At 43.8% G+C, this 21,637-nt stretch overlaps 2 protein-coding genes across 5 annotated transcripts in view; both read left to right on the top strand.

Moving 5' to 3' along the window:
• The window catches only part of LOC121572274 (rap guanine nucleotide exchange factor 5-like), a 75,748-nt gene extending 64,925 nt beyond the window's left edge, over nucleotides 1–10,823 (top strand). For 2 of the 4 annotated variants that reach the window (XM_045222133.1, XM_041884293.2), the window contains exons 17-25: nucleotides 1,648–1,797; nucleotides 2,746–2,843; nucleotides 3,164–3,283; nucleotides 3,371–3,549; nucleotides 7,506–7,596; nucleotides 7,736–7,786; nucleotides 8,008–8,160; nucleotides 8,484–8,538; nucleotides 8,616–10,823. In XM_045222133.1, the coding sequence (XP_045078068.1) occupies nucleotides 1,648–1,797; nucleotides 2,746–2,843; nucleotides 3,164–3,283; nucleotides 3,371–3,549; nucleotides 7,506–7,596; nucleotides 7,736–7,786; nucleotides 8,008–8,160; nucleotides 8,484–8,538; nucleotides 8,616–8,734 (1,016 nt within the window). In that variant the 3' untranslated portion in view covers nucleotides 8,735–10,823. Of the gene's footprint in view, nucleotides 1–1,647; nucleotides 1,798–2,745; nucleotides 2,844–3,163; nucleotides 3,284–3,370; nucleotides 3,550–5,048; nucleotides 5,197–7,505; nucleotides 7,597–7,735; nucleotides 7,787–8,007; nucleotides 8,161–8,483; nucleotides 8,539–8,615 lie in introns of those variants that run through there. The other 2 variants (XM_041884294.2, XM_041884295.2) reach the window with 2 other exon arrangements.
• Nucleotides 10,824–11,814: 991 nt separating this feature from the next.
• LOC121573027 (cell division cycle-associated 7-like protein) overlaps nucleotides 11,815–21,637 on the top strand; it is a 17,433-nt gene continuing 7,610 nt past the window's right edge. Inside the window, exons 1-6 of the mRNA XM_041885064.2 lie at nucleotides 11,815–11,895; nucleotides 15,932–16,057; nucleotides 16,164–16,298; nucleotides 18,331–18,425; nucleotides 19,786–20,044; nucleotides 20,192–20,248. Coding sequence (XP_041740998.2) covers nucleotides 11,878–11,895; nucleotides 15,932–16,057; nucleotides 16,164–16,298; nucleotides 18,331–18,425; nucleotides 19,786–20,044; nucleotides 20,192–20,248 — 690 coding nt within the window. The 5' untranslated portion in view covers nucleotides 11,815–11,877. The remainder of the gene's footprint in view (nucleotides 11,896–15,931; nucleotides 16,058–16,163; nucleotides 16,299–18,330; nucleotides 18,426–19,785; nucleotides 20,045–20,191; nucleotides 20,249–21,637) is intronic.

Genomic DNA, 21,637 nt, shown 5'->3' with positions numbered 1-21,637 from the left:
GTTATTTATTTTGCTCTTTTGCACCCCAGTATCTCTATTTGCACATAATCTCTTGCACATCTAGCATTCCAGTGTTAATACTATTGTAATTATTCTGCACTATAGCCTATTTATTGCCTTACCTCCATAACTTGCTACATTTGCACACACTGTATATATATTTTCTGTTGTATTTCTGACTTTATGTTTTTTTTTTTACCCCATATGTAACTCTGTGTTGTTTTTATTGCACTACTTTGCTTTATCTTGGCCAGGTCGCAGTTGTAAATGAGAACCTGTTCTCAACTGGCTTACCTGGTTAAATAAAGGTGAAATAAAAAATAAAAAAAAAGAGTGTGCAAGCTGTCATCAAGGCAAAGGGTGGCTATTTGAAGAATCTCAAAAATAAAGTATATTTTGATTTGTTTAACAGTTTTTTGGTTACAACATGATTCCATATGTGTTATTTCATAGTTTTGATGTGTACATTAAGAAGGACAGAAATTCCACAAATTAACTTTTAACAAGGCACACCTGTTGATTTGAAATGCATTCCAGGTGACTACCTCATGAAGCTGGTTGAGTGAATGCCAAGACTGTGCAAAGCAGCTACTTCGAAGAATCTCAAAAATAAAATATATTTTGATTTGTTTAACACTTTTTTTGGTTACTACATGATTCCATATGTGTTATTTCATAGTTTTGATGTCTACACTATTATTCTACAATGTAGAAAATAGTAAAAAATTAAGAAAAGCCCTTGAATGAGTAGGTGTGTCCAAACTTTTGACTGGGACTGTATGTGTACACACAGTATCTGCCTCCATTACCTCGTACCCCTGTACTGTGTACCTCGTACCCCTGCACATCGACTCGGCACCAGTGGTGGAAAAAGTACCCAATTGTCATACTTGAATAAAAGTAAATATACCTTAATAGAAAATGACTCAAGGAAAAGTGAAAGTCACCCAGTAAAATACTACTTGAGTAAAAGTCTAAAAGTATTTAGTTTGAAATATACTTAAGTATGAAAAGTAAAAGTATAAATCTTTTCAAATTCCTTATACAAAGCAAACCAGATGGCACAATTTTCTTGTTTTTAATTTATTTATGGATAGCCAGGGGGCACACTCCAACACTCAGACATCATTTACAAACGAAGCCTTTGTGTTTAGTGAGTCCAACAGATCAGAGGCAGTAGGGATGACCAGGGATGTTCTCTTGATAAGTGTGTGAATTAGCCAATTTTCCTGTCCTGCTAACCATTCAAAATGTAACGAGTACTTTTGGGTTTCAGGGAAAATGTATGGAGTAAAAAGTACATCATTTTCTTTAGGAATGTAGTGAAGTAAAAGTAGTAAAAGATATAAATAGTAAAGTAAAGTACAGATACCCAAAAAAACTACTTAAGTAGTACTTTCAAGTATTTTTACTTAAGTACTTTACACCACTGCTCAGCACTGGTACTCCCTGTATATAGCCATGTTATTCGTCATTCACTGTGTATTTATTCCTCGTCACTATTTCTATTTTTTATTTACATTGTATCTTTAACTCTGCATTGTTGGAAAAGGACTCGTAAGGAAGCATTTCACTGTTAGTCTACACCTGTTGTTTACGAAGCATGTGACGAATAACATTACATTTGATGTGATTTGTGTGTTCCAGTGCTGTGTCGTGTGTATGTGAGTGCTGACTCGTACCTGTGTGTTCACACACACTCTTTGCTGAGTGTCTCAGAGCTGCTGAGGATTGTGGGTCAGAAGATGGACCGACCAGAGGAGGACATGGTGCTGGTGACACACACACACACTGGAGGTAAATACACACACACACTGGAGGTATACACACACACACACACACACACACACACACACACACACACACACACACACTGGAGATACACATACACTCATTTACTGACAGGTTTTTTCTCTCTCCCACTTACTCTCTCTCCTACTTACTCTCTCTCTCTCCCCCTTACTCTCTCTCCCCCTTTCTCTCACTCTCTCTCCCCTTTACTCTCTCTCTCTCTCTCTCTCTCTCTCTCTCTCTCTCTCTCTCTCTCTCTCTCTCTCTCTCTCTCTCTCTCTCTCTCTCTCTCTCTCCCCTTACTCATTCTCCCCATTACTCTCTCTCTCTCTCTCTCTCTCTCTCTCTCCTTCACTTACTCTCTCTCTCTCCCACTTACTCTCTCTCTCTCCCCCTTACTCTCTCTCCCCCCTTTCTCTCACTCTCTCTCCCTTCTCTCTCTCTCTCTCTCTCTCTCTCTCTCTCCCCCTTACTCATTCTCCCCCTACTCTCTCTCCCCTTTCTCTCTCTCTCTCCCCTTTCTCTCTCTCTCTCCCCCTTACTCTCTCGCTCTCCCCCTTACTCTCTCTCTCTCTCTCTCTCTCTCTCCCTTACTCTCTCTTCCACTTACTCTCTCTCTCTCCCCCTTACTCTCTCTCTCTCCCTTACTCTCTCTCTCTCTCTCTCTCTCTCTCTCTCTCTCCCTTACTCTCTTTCCCCCTTACTCTCTCTCTCTCCCCTTACTCTCTCTCCCCTTACTCTCTCTCTCTCCCCCTTTCTCTCTCTCTCTCCCCCTTACTCTCTCTCTCTCTCCCCTTACTCTCTCTGTCTGTCCCCCTTACTCTCTCTCTCTCTCCCCCTTACTCTCTCTCTCTCTCTCCCCCTTTCTCTCTCTCTCCCCCTTACTCTCTCTCTCGCTCTCCCCCTTACTCTCTCTCTCTCTCTCCCCCTTACTCTGTCTCTGTCCCCCTGTAGAGAGGAGGGTGTTACAGGCTGGTCAGTGTGTGTATTCTGAGACTCTGACGCCACAGAGCAAACTGATGGTCTGTCAGAGGGACCTCACACATATTATGGTAATTTACATCCAGATTACGGTTATGACGTTTATGGTAATTTACATCCAGATTACGGTTATGACGTTTATGGTAATTTACTGACAAATAGTATTTATTTCCTAAAGAAAGACTTGATTTAGCTTACCTGGGGGTTGCTGTGTGGGTAGGGGTTGCACTTCTGGGACTACTTAATCAAACGCAACCGAAGTATAAGAAAAACAACAAACATGAACTTACTCTTAACATACAGTTGTGTGTGTGTGTGTGTGTGTGTGTGTGTGTGTGTGTGTGTGTGTGTGTGTGTGTGTGTGTGTGTGTGTGTGTGTGCGCGCGCGCAGGCCCCTCTAACAGACAGTGAGCTGAGTAGGAGAACAGTGAGGCTGCTGGGTATCAACACCTGGGATATGGCTGCTGCTCTTACACAACTTGACTGGAACCTCTTCAACTACATACACGAGGTAACACACACAAACTCACACACACACACACAGGAGGCACTTTACTACACACACAGACAATACTCTATTTCCCCCCCCCCCCCCCAGCAGGAGTTGGTGTATTCCACAATGAGCTGTAGTACCGGAGACAGCCACCGGGAGGGGCTGTCTGTATTACTGCAGCGCTGTAACGAGGTCCAGCAGTGGGTCATGTCTGAGGTCCTGATGTGTGTGTCGCTCAACAAACGAGTCCAGCTGCTCAAGAAGTTCATCAAGATCGCAGCGCAGTAAGAGAACACACACACACACTTCAGACACTCACACACAGAATCAAACACACACACTTTAGATACACTCTCTAACACACACACACACACACACACACACACAGACAGACACACACAGTCTTGTACAGCTGACCTTGTGGGGACACACAACTCAGTCCCATTCAAAATCCTATTGTCCCTAACCCCTAACCCTAAACCTAACCCCTAACCCGTACTCTTACCCTAACCCTAACCCTAACCTTAACCCAAAAACCTAACCTTAACCCTAACCCTAAACCTAACCCCAGCTCCTAACCCTAAAACTAACCCTAGATCCTAACCCTAACCCGTAACGTAATTCTAACCCTAACACTAATTCTAACCTTAACCCTAAACCCCCTAGAAATAGCATTTGACCTTGTGGGGACTAACAAAATGTCCCCAGTTGGTCAAATTTCTGTTTGTTTACTATTCTCGTGGGGACTTCTGGTCCCCACAAGAATAGTTAAACACATCCACACACGCACACATATACACAGACACACACGGACACACACAGACACACACACAAACACTTAAAGTACCTTCAGAAAGTTTTCACACCCCTTGACTTTTTCCACATTTTGTTGCGTTACAACCTGAATTTAAAATTAAAAATAGCTGCCTGGTGGCTTTTCAGCAGCCTGATGGTCTGGGGGTAAATGCTATTGCCCAGTCTGACAGTTTTTGCCATGATACTCCTATACTTCTGAGTGATGGAAGAGAGGAGAACAGGTCATGGCTCGGGTGGCTGAGGTCCTTGATGATCTTCTTGGCCTTCCTGCGACACCTGGTGTTGTAGGTGTCCTGGAGGGCAGGCAGTGAGCACCCGATGGTGCATTCGGCTGAGCGTACCACCCTGTGTAGAGCCTTGCGGTCAGCGGCGGTGGAGTTGCCGTACCAGGCCGTGAAAGCACCCCGACAGTATGCTCTCGATGGTGCTCCTGTAGAACACTGTGCCCTCGGGGCATCTTGACGTTTTTGAACGTCTCCATGGCGGCCCGTTGATGATGATGATGGGGGCGTGTTCAGCCTGGTTCCTCCTGAAGTCCACAATCAGCTCCTTTGTTTTGCTGACGTTGAGGGAGAGGTTGTTTACCTGGCACCATGCCGTCAGACTGCCTACATCCTCTCTGTAGGCCGTCTCGTCGTTGTTGGTAATCAGGCCTACTACTGTCGTGTCGTCAGCGAACTTGATGATGGAGTTGGAACTGTGTGAAGCCACCCAGTCGTCGGTATACAATGGGGGACTGAGGACGCACCCTAGTGGGGCTCCGTGTTGAGTATCAGTGTGGAGGAGTTAATGTTGCCTACCTCCACCACCTGGGGGCGTGCCGCCAGGAAGTCCAGGACCCAGTCGCATAGGGAGTAGTTCAATCCCAGGGTCGCAACCTTTTGATGAGCTTAGAGGGCACTATGGTATTGAAGGCCAATCTGTAGTCGATGAACAGCATCCTCACATATGCATTCCTTTTGTCCAGGTGGGTGAGGGCAGCGTGCAGTGCAATGGCGATTGCGTCATCCGTGGATCTGTCAGGGCGGTAGGCGAATTGGAGAGGGTGGAGTGTGTCGGGGAAGGAGGAGGTGATGTGGTGTTTGACTAGCCTCTCGAAGCGCTTCATGATGACGGAAGTGAGTGCTACGGGTCGGTAGTCATTCAGTTCAGTTACTTTCACCATACTAACCTAAATGACAGAGTGAAAAGAAGGAAGCCTGTACAGAATAAAAGTATTCCATGCACCTGTTTGCAATAAGGCACTAAAAATAAAATGTGGCAAAGAAATTTACTTTATGTCCTGAATAAAAAGCGTTAAGTTTGGGGCAAATCCAACACAACACATCACTGAGTACCAATCGTCATATTTTCAAGCATGGTGGTGGCTGCAGGATGTTATGGGTATGCTTGTAATAGTTAAGGACTAGGGAGTTTTCCAGGAAAAATAAAATAAACTGAATGGAGCTAAGCACAGGCAAAATCCTAGAGGAAACCTGGTTCAGTCTGCTTTCCAACAGACACTGGGAGACAAATTAACCTTTCAGCAGGACAATAACCTAAAACATAGGCCAAATAAACACTGGAGTTGCTTACCAAGGCGACATTGAATTTTCTTGAGTGGCCTACTTACAATTTTGACTGAAATTGGTTTGAAAATCTATGGCAAGACTTGAAAAATTAGGGGGGAAAATGGTGTTTGGCCAGATACAATGCTATTTTACATTAAATAAATTAACAACAGATTTTCAGCATGCTTATAGGAAGGGCATTCAACACGCACGGCACTTCCACAAAAGACTGATGATTGGCTGAGAGAAATTGATAGGCAAAACAGCTCCCACAACCTTTTTATTAACAGAACACAGAGGGTGTTCTTTAATGGAAGCCTCTCCAACATAATCCAGGTAGAATCAGGAATTCCCCAGGGCAGCTGTCTCAGCCCCTTACTTTTTAAAATCTTTACTAATGACCTGCCACTGGCTCTGAGTAAAGCCTGTGTGTCTAAGTATGCAGATGACTCAACACTATACACGTCAGCTACTACAGCGAGTGAAATCACTGCAATACTTAACAAAGACCTGCAGTCAGTTTCAGAATGTCTGGCAAGAAATATTAAAAAAAAACTAAAAGCATTGTATTTGGGACAAATCATTCACTAAACCCTAAACCTAAAATAAATATTGTAATGAATGATGTGGAAATTGAGCAAGTTGAGGAGACAAAACTGCTTGGAGTAAACCTGGACTGTAAACTGTTATGGTCAAAACATATTGATGCAACAGCAGCTAAGATGGGGAGAAGTCTATCCATAATAAAGCGCAGCTCTGCCTTCTTAACAACAATATCAACAAGGCAGGTCCTACAGGCCCTAGTTTTGTCGCACCTGGACTACTGCCCAGTCGTGTGGTCAGGTGCCACAAATAGGGACTTTACAACTGGCCCAGAACAGGGCAGCACGGCTGGCCCTTAAATGTACACGTAGAGCTAACATTAATATGTCAATCTCTCATGGCTCAAAGTAGAAGAGAGATTGACTTCATCACTACTTGTTTTTGTAAGAAGTGTTGACAAGCTGAATGCACCGAGGTGTCTGTTTTAAACTACTAGCACACAGCTCGGACACCCATGCATACCCCACAAGACATGCCACCAGAGGTCTCTTCACAGACCCCAAGTCCAGAACAGACTATAGGAGCCTCACAGTACTACATAGAGCCATGGCTCCACATCAAGTAACTCACGCAAGTAGTAAAATCAGATTTAAAAGCGTATAAAAATACACCTTATGGAACAGTGAGGACTGTGAAGAGTCATACACACAGGTACAAACACACACATACAAACACACATTAATATACACACTATACACACACACGTACACCTGGATTGTGTGTTGTAGTAGAGTAGTGTGAAATCTGTTGTAAAATGTATTTTAATGTTCATAAGTCATAATTGTACTATAATGTATGTTACTGCCTTAGTTTTTGCTGGACCCCAAGGAAGAGTAGATGCTGCCTTGGCAGCAGCTAATGAGGATCTATAATAAATACAAATACAAAATGGCTGTCTAGCAATGATCAACACCAAACTTGACAGAGCTTGAAGAATTTTTAAACGAATAATGTGCAAATATTGTACAATCCAGGTGTGCAAAGCTCTTAGAGATTTACCCAGAAAGACTCATCCAAAGTTGATTCTAACTTATTGATTCAGGGGTGTGAATACTTATGTAAATGATATATATCTGTATTTCATTTTCATTAAATTAGCAAACATTTCTAAAAACATGTTTTCATTTTGTCTATGGGGTATTGTGTGTAGATGGGTGAAAAAATACATATTTAATCCATTTAGAATTCAGGCTGTAACAACAACAACAAAATATGGAAAAATATGAATACTTTCTGAAGGCACTGTATAATTCTTATTTTGTGTTGTTCAGTTGTAAGGCCCAGAGGAACCTGAACTCAGCGTTTGCCATCATCATGGGACTCAACACTGCAGCTGTCAGCAGACTCAATATAACCTGGGAGGTAAGGGAGACAGACAGAGAAAGAGTGTGTGTGTGTGTGTGTGTGTGTGTGTACGTGTGTGTGTGTGTGTACGTGTGTGTGTACGTGTGTACTATGACAGTTCTGACGGTGTGTATCTGTTCTCTCCTTTTACTTTCAGAAAGTTCCGGGGAAATTCAAGAAGATCTTCTCTGAACTGGAGTTGATCACAGTAAGACTCATTCTCATTGGTTTAAAGTAATATTCTTCATGATTGGTTGATAAGCTGGTGGAAAATACTTAAGAAGACTTAACAAATTAATTAACAAATGTCAAGGCTGTTGGCATAACAGCCTCTCAGTTCAAATCCACATTACCCTAAGCCTAACCTCTGACCTCAAACCCCTAACCTTACCCTGACTCCTAACCCTAACCTCTCCTCACTCTCTCCAGGACCCGTCTCTGAACCATAAGGCCTACAGAGATGCCTTCAAGAAGATGAAACCTCCTAAGATCCCCTTCATGCCCCTGCTGTTGAAAGACATCACCTTTATCCACGAGGGAAACAAAACCTTTCACGACAACCTGGTCAACTTCCAGAAACTGGTGAGGCAGTTTACTTCCCCTTGTCAGTTCTCTCCCTCTGTATTATGTTCCACCATTGGGTTGAGGGCAATGCTACCAGTTAAATAAAAGCCTAATTGTAATCATACTGTTAAGACTTTGAATTCCCGAGCCAACTCTGTGAAAAATCTGTCGATGTGCCCTTGAGCAAGGCACTTAACCCTAATTGCTCCTGTAAGTCGCTCTGGATAAGAGCATCTGCTAAGTGATTAAAATGTAAAAATGTAATGTGTGTGAACGTTTATCTGTCTGTGTGTTATAACCGTTACCCTGGTGACTGACTCTTGTATTCCCCGCCCCCTCAGCACATGATCGCCGACATAGTGCGTCTGATTCGCCACTGCCAAAGCGACCAACTGGGTATGTTGTGTGTGTGTGTGTGTGTGTGTGTGTGTGTGTTAATATATACTTGATCTGTGTATCTGTCTGTCTCCTAGGTAACGAGGTGGTGGGCAGCGACAGTCCGGAGGTCAGGGCGAGTGTTCACTACCTCCACATCATCGACAATCAACAGACACTCTTCCAACTGTCACACAAACTGGAGCCACGCGCCTGAACACACACACACACACACACACACACACACACTCCTAGAGGAACTGTTGACCTCCACAGAACCACAGAAAATACACTTCCTGTGTCGAAGGTGCCATGCGAGCCACTGTCTCTCAGCCAATCACAGTTCAGCATCCTGATACAGCCAGCCAAACACAGTTCAGAAGACTGATTCAGCCAGCCAACCACAGAGCTGCACACTGAGGCGGCGTTCAGACTGAAAATAAATATCTGCCAAAACCTAATTCAGATAGTTTTTCTACGAGGGTCGAACTTTGACCGACGACAAAGACTTTGAAGAAGACAGGCGGCCCATTCGTTATTGTTCTGTCGTGGATACAGTTTTTAAGCTACTCTCCAGCTACTCAGACTGCGTGCCGTTCTGTTTCTGCTCTGAAGTTAACAGTCAGTTTCACTGTATTGATGATCCTCAGTAGGAGAAACAGTCATGTGACTGCAGATAGTTATGGATGGTATAAATGTACAGTATATTTAGACGGTATAGACATAAAGTAGATGTATACTGTATGTGTTCAGGCCACATGGTGAGCCTCTGCCAAATGCCCAGATGGGAAAGAGATGCCATATACAGATATATAAACACACGCAAACAGCTTTTCACATGTATCCATAGTAACAACAAAGCCTGGTCCTGCCATACCACAAAAGGTCATAATATTACACATTGTTATTAGACGTTATAACATGGTATTATAGAGATAGTTATTACATTGTTATTACTCTTTTACTGACTGAAGAGATTGTTCTGTTGTTTCAATGCCTTTTACACACAGATTTCACTAAGCAACAAGGCCTGGGTTCAAACCCAGTCAATGCATTCTACACTGATCTAGTACATCACTGTTGAGGCTTGGTGTATTCACACTGACTGATCTAGTACATGCACATCTATCTACAGTGTCCAGGTGTGTAGGAGCAGGGCAGCACTGCTATATGACTATGTATTGTAATATTTAGATTATTTATGTTTCTCTAAAGGAGACAGAATGTGACGGTCCTGTGTGCCATATGAGACGGCAGCTGTATAAAGACAATAATACAACCGTAAAGATAAACAGGGTAATGCTCAGATGTGTAAAGATAGTGAACTGTGTATAAAAAGGTTTGACGTTGGAGCTGAAATGCTGGAATGTTTAAAACAGGAGACGAGGGAATGGAGGTGGTCCAATTATTGTTACTGTCCCGTGTGATGTCAAAAATACCAATGAAAAGGAGAGTTTTGTTGTTGTTTTTCTTGCCATTGTCATGACGATGTAAAGTTCTGTTTTAAAGAATGTTTTTGTGTTTGCATGACGTGACGACCCCACCAGATCACAATGCAAGATGACAGATCTTATTCTCTATATAATACATTACTTTTGACCAGAACCCATGTGGCCCTGGTTAGAAATAGTGTACTATATAAGCCAGGGAATAGTTTTGCTATAAGGATTTATACTACTGTAATATTGTTGACTTGTAATGTTATTACTATAATGCAGGGTTTCCCAACAGTTTCCTCGGGCCACACAGACGTTTCACATTTTTGTTTTAACCCTAAACTGCCAGCCTGATTCAGTTAGTCAGCCAATCATCAAGCCTTTAACTAATTGAATCAGGTGTGCCAGTTTAGGGTTAAAACAAAAATGTGAAACATATGTTGGAGGCCCGTGGAGAGGGTTGGGAAAACCCTGCTATAATGTTATTATTATTTTTATTATGATGTTTGAGATGTTATTATCTATGTTTAAAAGTAGACTCCACAATATGACATCATAAAGAGCGGGGCGACTGCTTATAGCAACATCATCAATAGAATTCAACGCTGCCACGATTGGCTCTGCAACTATTGTCTCCAACTTGTGCCCTCCCTTGAGGAGATTAGAATTATTTTGTTGTTTTTGTTGTTGTTATTGTTTCCCGCTGTATGTGATGTCATATTGCTTAGTGTACTTTTAAAGAAAAGAGAAACACAGAGCAATATGCCCCCTCCCTAACTGCTGAAGCCACACCTCTTTTCAAAAGAGCATTTTACTACATAGAAGTTTTACTGGAGATTGAATAAATTATAGGTTTTATGGCATATTAAACCTTGTGTCCCTGGTCACTGTCTCTGTGAATATATGAGAGAGGAAGAGGATAGAAAAATAGTGGGAGGGAGGAGTGGGGGAAGAGGATAAGGAGGGAGGAGTGGGTGGATGAGGAGGTGACATTCAGTCCCAGGGTCTTATTTAGCAAGAGGTGACATTACCGCCATCGCCTCCCTGTGCATGCATTACAAACCCTGTAATGTATCTGTCAATGGACGACAAGTCTTTAGCTCAGCTGGCTAATTGGTCGTGGTGGGCGTGGAGAAACGGAGTGTGACAAGAGGGGAGAGAGAGTGCAGCTTCTGCACTATGGAATAACATTTTCTAAATCAGATTATGTTCCCTTTCACTTTTAAAAAGAAACTGAAAGGCAATTATACCAAACATCATCATGAGATAATAAATATGTGTTGTAGCATGACAGAGATTTGTTCAATGTAGTCTTAATGTACGCTAATCCAAAAGCAATTAGGCGCCAAATGTTTCTGGATACAACTTTGCTACAATCATGTACTGTCTTTGATATTACTTAATTGTTGCAGTACAGCAGTTACATTGTTCGTTACAAGCACAGAACGTAAAAAATTAATAAAATAAAAAGCTTGGACAGTGTGGTCACAGATGGAACAATGAGCAATGACAATGGGTTAGTTATAAAAAACATCTTTGGTGTGGTTCTGTCAGGCCCACATGGTATTTTTGCCGCGAAACTGGGAAGAGGGCGGGACTCGGACTGTTCCATTGTGTATCCGGGGGAGGTAGAAAGAGATTTAGAGCATAAACTCTTTGTAATCATAATACAACTCAATTCACTCTCACTATCGTTTTCTAACGACTTCTATATACAATACAAGTATTTCCCGGCTCACAAAATGAAGTTATCAAGCCTGGAAACATATTTTAACTAAACTCGAAACTGAACTACTCCCCTGCTTTTTGAGACAAGTACGTGAACTCGTGTTGTTTTTTAAAACCATTCATTCATTCATTGATTTTTTTGAGTGAACTGCATAACTTCTGAGAGAAAGAAAACCCGTCTCTCAAACGAGTTAAAATGCCGTTATCAACAAAGGTAAGCTAGGTTTAACAGTTGCAACTTTTATATCGTCCCGTTTAGCTATACACATGTCTTGGTGGTATAGTCCAGTCCAGGGTCCGAAGAAGGCCATTTGCTCCACTTGGGACAAAAACGAAGGAATAGTCTAAATCAAGTCATTAAATGTCCAGGTGCGAATTTCATAAAAGTAAGTAATGATAGCCTGTATCATAGCTAGATATCAGTGCTACAGTATTTGAATGTGAAAATGGCATAGGAATACATTTGGTCCATTGTTTACCCTTTGTTAGTTGGCCACTGTTTTATTCACACTACTACGCCGAGCTGCTTTGTAATGGCCTGGTCACCTGTCCATCATCAGGCTACTTTCTGGAAAGGACAATGTTAAAAGGAAGTCAGAACCAGTACTGTATTGCAGTGCTCTGTACGCCAGTGTGAAAAGGGTATTATATATATATATGAGTGTCGCTTTATCACCGAGGGGAAACTATAGGATATTTTATAGGGAGTTAATTTGAAGTGTCTTTGGCTTTAAAGCGTCAATAAGCAGTTCAAACAATAAAACTTACTCTCTGCCCGTGTTTCGGTAAAAAGCTGAGGGGTGGGGCTGGAGAAAGTGAACCACTCTCAAATTCATAGACAGAGCTATAATACAAGGACTTAATATCCATGCCAGTGATGGAGTCAAGTCCTTAGTGTTCCAGTCCGAGTCCTTTATACTCGAGTCACGAGTCCCTTGGTAGTGCTAAAAGATGCGGTCCAACCATTTTTAAAGCTACATTTCATTACGCTGTTGCACATTTGTAAGGCTAAATAGATAATACAGCTATCTTAACATTTTGCTGTTGTAACTAGTATGTTGAACTATGCATAAGAGAGATTTTTTGACAACAGTCACAACTGGAGGAGAGTCCAAGTCACCACTGGTCAAATATCAAATGAAATTGTATTCGTCACATGCTTCGTAAACAATAGACTAACAGTGAAATGCTTACTTACAGGCCCTTCCCAACAATGCAGAGACAAATAAAATTGAGAAATAATAGAAAAGTAAAACATGTAATAATAAAAGTAATAATAAATACACAATGAGTAACGATAACTTGGCTATATACACCGAGTCGATGTGCAGGGGTACGAGGTAATTAAAGTAGATATGTACATAACTAGGAATAAAGTGACAGATAATAAACAGTAGCAGCAGTGTATGTGATGAGACAAAACTTAGTGCAAATAGGGTCAGTGCAGATAGTCCGGGTAGCTATTTGGTTACCTACAGTATTTAACTGACTATTTAGCAGTCTTATGGCTTGGGGGTAGAAGCTGTTCAGGGTCCTTTTGGTTCCAGACTTGGTGCATTTGTATCGCTTGCCGTGCAGGCGCAGAGAGAACAGTCTATGACTTGGGTGGCTGGAGTCTTATACAATTTTTAGGGCCTTCCTCTGACACCGCCTGGTATAGAGGTCCTGGATGGCAGGGAGCTCGGCCCCAGTGATGTACTGGGCTGTACACACTACCCTCTGTAGCGCCTTGCGGTCGGATGCCAAGCAGTTGCCATACCAAGTGGTGATGCAGCCAGTCAAGATGCTCTCAATGGTGCAGCTGTATAACTTTTTGAGGATCTGAGGGCCCATGCCAAATATTTTCAGCCTCCTGAGGGGGAAGAGGCGTTGTCATGCCCTCTTCATGACTGTTCGTGTGTGTGGACCATGATAGATCCTTAGTGGTGTGGACACCGAGGAAGTTGAAGCTCTCGACCCGCTCCACTAGAGCCCTGTCGATGTGAATGGGGAAGTGCTCGGCCCCCCGTTTCTTGTAGTCCACGATCGGCTCCTTTGTCTTGCTGACGTTGAAGGAGAAGTTGTTGTTCTGGCACCACACTGCCAGGTCTCTGACCTCCCTATAGGCTGTCTCATCATCATCTGTGATCAGGCCTACCACCGCCATTTCATCATCAAACATAATGATGGTGTTGGAGTAGTGCGCGGCCACGCAGTCGTGTGTGAACAGGGTGTACAGGAGGGGACTAAGCACTCACCCCTGAGGGGCCCCTGTGTTGAGGGTGAGCGTGGGAGATGTGTTGTTGCCTACCCTTACCACCTGGGGGCGGCCCGTCAGGAAGTCCAGGATCCAGTTGCAGAGGGAGGTATTCAGTCCGAGGGTCCTTGGCTTAGTGATGCACTTGGAGGGCACTATGATGTTGAATACTGAGCTGTAGTCAATGAACAGCATTCTCACATAGGTGATCCTCTTGTCCAGGTGGGAAAGGGCAGTGTGGAGTGCAATGGAGATTGTGTCATCTTTGGATCTGTTGGGGCGGTATGCAAATTGCAGTGGGTCCAGGGTGTCTGGGATGATGGTGTTGACGTGTGCCATGACCAGCCTTTCAAAGCATTTCATGGCTACAGATGTGAGTGCTACGGGGTGATAGTCATTTAGACAGGTTACCTTGGCATTCTTTGGCACAGGGACTATGGTGGTCTGCTTGAAACATGTAAGTATTACATACTAGGTCAGGGAGAGGTTGAAAATGTCAGTGAAGACACTTGTCAACGCATGCTCTGAGTACGCATCCTGGTAATCCGTCTGGCCCTGCAGCCTTGTGATTGTTAACCTGTTTATGGAGAGCGTGCTCACACAGTTGTCCGGAACAGCTGGTGCTCTCATGCATGATTCAGTGTTGCTTGCCGCGACGCGAACATTGAAGGCATTTAGCTCATCTGGTAGGCTCGCGTCATAGGGCAGCTCGTGGCTGGGTTTCACTTTGTAATCCATTATAGTTTGAAAGTCCTGCCACATCCGACGAGCGTCAGAGCCAGTGTAGTAGGATTTGATCTTAGTCCTTTATTGACACTTTGCCTGTTTGATGTTTCGTCGGGGGATGTAGCGAGATTTCTTATAAGTGTCCGGATTAGTGTCCCACTCCTTGAAAGTGGCAGCTCTAGCCTTTAGCTCAGTGCAGATGTTGCTCGTAATCCATGGCTTCTGGTTGGGATATGTACGTACGGTCACTGTGGGGACGACGTCGTCGATGCACTTAATAATGAAGCCGTTGACTGATGTGGTAAACTCCTCAATTCCATTGGATGAATCCCAGAACATATTCCAGTCTGCGCTATAGAAACAGTCCAGTAGCTTAGCATCCGCTTCATCGGATCACTTCCGTATTGAGCGCGTCACTGGTACTTCCTGTTTGAGTGATTGCTGGTAAGCTGGAATCGGGAGGATAGTCCGAGTGGAGTTACGAGTCATGAAAAATCGTGACTTGAGTCAAGTCCGAGTCCTGGACTCGAGTATTACAACACTGATCCATGCCATCGCAATTATAGTTTTAACCATGTTTTGAGGCTATACACTGAGTGTAAAGAACAGTAAGGACCCCCCCCCCACCCCCCCTCAGAACAGTCTCAATTCATCAGAGCATGGACTCTACATGGTGTAGAAAGCATGCTGGCCCATGTTGACTCCAATGCTTCCCATAGTTGTCAAGTTGGATGGATATCATTTGGGTGGTGGACCATTCTTGATACACACGGAAAACTGTTGCGTGTGAAAAACTCGGCAGCGTTGCAATTCTTGACACAAACCGGTGCGCCTGGCACCTACTACCATATCCCGTTCAAAGGCACTTAAATATTTTGTCACCATCTGAATGGCACAAATACACAAGCCATGTCTCAAGGCTAAAAAAAAAAGTCCTCCCCTTCATTTACACTGATTTGAAGTGGATTTATCAAGTGATGTCAATAAGGGATCATAGCTTTCTCCCTGGATTCACCGTCTGTGTCATGGAAAGAGCAGGTGTTCTTAATGTTTTGTACATTCTGTGTATAGTGTTTGTTTACATTTACATTGTTTACAAACATTGAAGTAAAACAAGCTTATATTTGGGGTTCTGAATGGGTAGGACAGTTAAACTAAGCTCATGAAGCATTTATAAGTTATATTCTTTAAGAATCAATGGGTACATATCATTAATAAAACAATTCCAAAAATGGATGTATCAAATGCAGATTGCCCCTTTAATCTGTTGTTGCCCCTCCTCCCCCAGACCCCCAGGGCCCTGGCGGCCATCTTTGAGAGTCCCAGTGATGACGAGGACTTCCTGGGTTTCGCCGTGCCAGTGCTGAGTGACAGTGAGTCAGACAGCCTAGCCTCCGAGGACTCTGGGAAGCCGGTAGGTAGCTGCCAACCATTACCAGACACACACACTGCTATCCTTGTTTCTTTATTCTGCTACAGTTAGCTATTGAAATAATCCATCCATCTCTCTCTCTCTTCAGGCAATGTCTTTCAGGTCAAAGTTTGTGACCTCTGAGTTGGTTAGTCTGTTTAGCCATTCAGACAATGAAGGGGAGGAGTTTGAGGGCTTCGGTGAGGAAGAGAAGAGGGGGTCCAGAAGCAGGACGAAGGCTATGGTGCTGAGACCTAACTTGTTCTCCTGTTCTCTCTCTCCTCTCCTCTCCTGTTGTCTCTCTCTCTCTCTCCTCTCCTGTTGTCTCTCTCTCTCTCTTGTCTCCTGTTCTCTCTCTTGTCTCCTGTTCTCTCTCTCGTCTCCTGTTCTCTCTCTCGTCTCCTGTTCTCTCTCTCGTCTCCTGTTCTCTCTCTCGTCTCCTGTTGTCTCTCTCGTCTCCTGTTGTCTCTCTCGTCTCCTGTTGTCTCTCTCCTCTCCTGTTGTCTCTCTCTCTCTTGTCTCCTGTTCTCTCTCTCTCGTCTCCTGTTCTCTCTCTCGTCTCCTGTTGTCTCCTGTTCTCTCTCTCGTCTCCTGTTGTCTCTCTCGTCTCCTGTTCTCTCTCTCGTCTCCTGTTCTCTCTCTCGTCTCCTGTTCTCTCTCTCCTCTCCTGTTGTCTCTCTCTCTCGTCTCCTGTTCTCTCTCTCGTCTCCTGTTCTCTCTCTCGTCTCCTGTTGTCTCTCTCGTCTCCTGTTGTCTCTCTCGTCTCCTGTTGTCTCTCTCGTCTCCTGTTGTCTCTCTCTCTCTCTCGTGTCTCTCTCTCTCTCTCGTCTCCTGTTGTCTCTCTCTCGTCTCCTGTTGTCTCTCTCTCGTCTCCTGTTGTCTCTCTCTCGTCTCCTGTTGTCTCTCTCTCGTCTCCTGTTGTCTCTCTCTCGTCTCCTGTTGTCTCTCTCTCGTCTCCTGTTGTCTGTCTCTCTCTCTCTCGTCTCCTGTGGTCGCTCTCTCTCTCTCGTCTCTGTTGTCGCTCTCTCTCTCTCGTCTCCTGTTGTCTCTCTCTCCTCGTCTCCTGTTGTCTCTCTCTCTCTCTCGTCTCTTGTTGTCTCTCTCGTCTCCTGTTTTCTCTCTCTCTCGTCTCCTGTTGTCTCTCTCTCTCGTCTCCTGTTCTCGTCTCCTGTTCTCTCTCTCTGTCGTCTCCTGTTCTCTCTCTCTGTCGTCTCCTGTTCTCTCTCTCTCTCGTCTCCTGTTCTCTTGTCTCCTGTTCTCTCTCTCTGTCGTCTCCTGTTCTCTCTCTCTGTCGTCTCCTGTTCTCTCTCTCTGTCATCTCCTGTTCTCTCTCTCTCGTCTCCTGTTCTCTTGTCTCCTGTTCTCGTCTCCTGTTCTCTCTCTGCGTCTCCTGTTGTCTCTCTCTCTCTCGTCTCAGTTCTCTCTCTCCTCTCCTGTTGTCTCTCTCTCTCCTCTCCTGTTGTCTCTCTCTCTCGTCTCCTGTTGTCTCTCTCGTCTCCTGTTGTCTCTCTCCTCTCCTGTTGTCTCTCTCGTCTCCTGTTGTCTCTCTCGTCTCCTGTTTTCTCTCTCGTCTCCTGTTTCTCTCTCGTCTCCTGTTGTCTCTCTCGTCTCCTGTGGTCTCTCTCTCGTCTCCTGTTGTCTCTCTCTCTCTCGTCTCCTGTTGTCTCTCTCTCTCTCGTCTCCTGTGGTCTCTCTCTCTCTCGTCTCCTGTTGTCTCTCTCTCTCTCTCGTCTCCTGTTGTCTCTCTCTCTCTCGTCTCCTGTTGTCTCTCTCTCTCTCGTCTCCTGTTGTCTCTCTCTCTCGTCTCCTGTTGTCTCTCTCTCTCTGTCTCCTGTTGTCTCTCTCTCTCTCTGTCTCCTGTTGTCTCTCTCTCTCTCGTCTCCTGTGTGTCTCTCTCTCTCGTCTCCTGTTGTCTCTCTCTCGTCTCCTGTGGTCTCTCTCTCTCTCGTCTCCTGTTGTCTCTCTCTCTCTCGTCTCCTGTTGTCTCTCTCTCTCGTCTCCTGTTGTCTCTCTCTCTCTCTCGTCTCCTGTTGTCTCTCTCTCTCGTCTCCTGTTCTCTCTCGTCTCCTGTTCTCGTCTCCTGTTCTCTCTCTCTGTCGTCTCCTGTTCTCTCTCTCTCTCGTCTCCTGTTCTCTTGTCTCCTGTTCTCTCTCTCTGTCGTCTCCTGTTCTCTCTCTCTGTCGTCTCCTGTTCTCTCTCGTCTCCTGTTCTCTCCAGTGGTATGTGCGTATGAGGATTCTTGGTTATAACATGACTCATCTTTTCTCTCGTTGCAGTGCATAGCGGAGGAGAGTGATGAGGACACAGGGTTCTACTCCGAGGGGGAGGAGCCAGACACACACAAGAGGAGGAGTCTCTGTGTCGCCTTCAGGTGAGTGTACGTGTGTACCTGTGTGTCAGGGTTTCCTTTAGCCGGCTTTTTGCTTTTTAGCCGATTCATTGATGGAAATACATTTGACCGGTCATGCTTATCAGTCTATAGGTTAATTTGCATAATTTAGTGGAATTCAATTAGCGCATATGTACAGTGTATTTTACATTTTAGTCATTTAGCAGACGCTCTTATTCAGAGCGACTTACAGGTGCAATTGGAGTTAAGTGCCTCGCTCAAGGACACATCAACAGATTTTTCAACTAGTCGACTTGGGGATTCGAACCAGCGACCTTTCGGTTACTGGCCCAACGCTCTTAACCACTAGGCTACCTATGTATCTTATTTATCACACGTACAGCATACAAATACAGAGCCTTTGAGCGGAAAATCTGACATCGCGAGAACTTCTGCTACAGCATCTCAAACAGCAAATGCATAGTCAACGGAAGGCCTAAATCAGTGAGTCACACACCACTTTGCAATGAGCTGGAGGCAGTATGCATTTTGAAAAGCATATACTTAAATGTTTGAAACCTGAACGTTTTACTACATATTATGAGGCTTTTTAAAGTTATTGTTTTATGTAGCCTAGGCCTACTGGTTGGATGACTTTGGGATCTATCCTCCCACAACTGTCCCAGAGTCTGTTTGGAACAGGCTATTTCTTTGTCGCGCAGAACGACAAGCTGACCAACAGAACAGGTCAACGTTTCTACTATGGGGGATAATAGATTGACATAGGCTAGTGATTTTGCTGTTAGTTACTCGTCTTGTTGGCTGAGGAAAAGTAAAATGTGGACAGTTATTCTAACATCCTGGTCCTCTGTAGCTCAATTGGTAGAGCACGGCGCTTGTAACGCCAGGGTAGTGGGTTCGATCCCCAGGACCACCCATACGTAAAAATGTATGCACACATGACTGTAAGTCGCTTTGGATAAAAGCATCTGCTAATTGGCTTATTATTATTATTATTATTATTATTATTATTATTATTATTACATCTTTAAAGTGCGCGTCAGAATTCGGTAAGGAGGACCACACATCGTTGCATCCTCGACTTGCATGTTCAGTTTATATGAATTACCATAATCTAAAAGTGATTTCTGTCATTCTGAGAACAGTGGGTGGACGCCCTAATCGTGTTACTCACCCAATGCATATGAATCTGGTAAATTTCTCAAATGTCCGGTAAATTAAAATGCTGCCGGTCAAATGTCCCGTGCCACATTTTCGGAAACCCTGCTGTGTGTGTGTGTCTGTCTCAAAAATGGCACCATATTCACTATATGATCCACTGCTTTTGACCACCGTCCTATTGGGTTTTTGAATTATACTAATAATTCTGCCTCTTCTTCAGGTTTCCCACAAAAAGACTCTCTGCCCAGAAAGGGGAGGCACAAAATAACCCCCAAGCAATTAGCGCCGCCCCTCCGGAGAGGAGAACCAATGAGAGGCTGCATCTGAAAAGGGGTGTGTCTCAGGAGTCCAGTGGTAGGGTGACATGGGGTCAGAAACCGCCCCCCAAAAAAGAGGAGGTAGAAGAAGAGAAGAAGATGGAGGTCGAGTCTCCAGTTCTAAATAAACGAGCCAAGAACATCCAGGAGAACAAAGCCATGGTACATGACCTCTAACCTCTGACCAGGGTCGTGTTCCTTAGGCAGAAATAGTACTGAACCCAACCCCCTCCTCTGATTTCTGTCTCTTGTTATTATTGTGTATATAAGAAGTGTCTTCTCATCCTCTGGGTTACTGTTGTCCTCTAGTTGGCCAAGCTGTTTGCTGACCTGACCAACATGGCTGAACTCACCTCCTCTCCCACGGTGAGTACACTGCACACTTGACTGAGCTACAGTTTGACTAGAATTGGTTCATATTGTGCATGTTTGAGATGAACTTACTGGCTTGTTCCACGAATTAGGTGCCTTTTTGAGTAGTGTAACTTTGTGAAAAAACTTTTTAATAGATAAAACATGTTTTCCTTCTCAAATCAAATGTATTGGTCACATACACATGGTTAGCAGATGTTTATTGCGAGTGTAGCGAAATGCTTGTGCTTCTAGTTCCGACAGTGCAGTAATATCTAGCAAGTAATATCTAACAGTTCCACAACAAAAACCTAATACACACAAATCTAAGTAAAGGAATGGAATAAGAATATATAAATATATGGATGAGCAATGTCATTATCAGAGCGGCATAGGCTAAGATGCAATAGATAGTATAGAATACAGTATATACATATGAGATGGGTAATGGAAGATATGTAAACATTATTAAAGTGGCATTATTAAAGCGACTAGTGTTCCATTTATTAAAGTGGCCAGTGATTTTCAAGTCTGTATGTAGGCAGCAGCCTCTCTGTGCTAGTGATGGCTGTTTAACAGTCTGATGGCCTAGAGATAGAAGCTGTTTTTCAGTCTCTCGGTCCCAGCTTTGATGCACCTGTACTGTCCTCGCCTTCTGGATGATAGCGGGGTGAACAGGCAGTGGCTGAGGTGGTAGATGTCCTTGATTTTCTTTTTGGCCTTCCTTTGACATCGTGTTCTGTAGGTGTCCTGGAGGGCGGGTAGTTGGCCCCGGTGATGCGTTGTGCAGACCTCGAGAGAGAATATAAAACTTTAAGTGCCAAATAAAGTAACAGGGTTGACCGTACAGGGTTGACCGTAACAGGGTTGACCGTAATCTGGTTGATGACTTCATCTTAAATCATCCATAAATCCTCTTGTGGCAGGGGGAATGGAAGCTTGTTGTGTGGCTGGGAGGGGCAAAATAAATACAAGTGAAATAAAAAATAATTGAATTCAAGTCACTAAACAAATGTAATTGTTAAAACATTTCTATAGGAATAGTTTCACCATATTAAAAGAAGAGTTCAGTTCACGTAACATGGTTGACCGTAACAGGGTTGACCGTACCATGGTTGACCGTAACAGGGTTGACCTTAAAATGAGGGACAAGGTTTTTTCATCCTAAAATGAATCAATAATCACATGACCTAAATAATAAGCAACAATATAACTAGGGCTTTACAATGATAGTGAAAACTTGGAGACATGTTGGGGTTAAAATCTTCCTAGAAGTCACAGAGGATGAACAGAGGGACATGTCAAAATGTGGAATTTTAGCACTTTAGCAAGTCTTTATTCATATGAAGATTCATTGAATTTTCCAGGTGGTCTATATTAAAGGGCACTTCATTTAATATAATA

The sequence above is a fragment of the Coregonus clupeaformis genome, chromosome 8, assembly GCF_020615455.1.
Source record: "Coregonus clupeaformis isolate EN_2021a chromosome 8, ASM2061545v1, whole genome shotgun sequence".
NCBI classification, from domain to species: Eukaryota; Metazoa; Chordata; class Actinopteri; order Salmoniformes; family Salmonidae; genus Coregonus; species Coregonus clupeaformis.
Note: the sequence above shows the minus strand (reverse complement) of the source record. Positions and strands in the feature narration are given on the sequence as shown.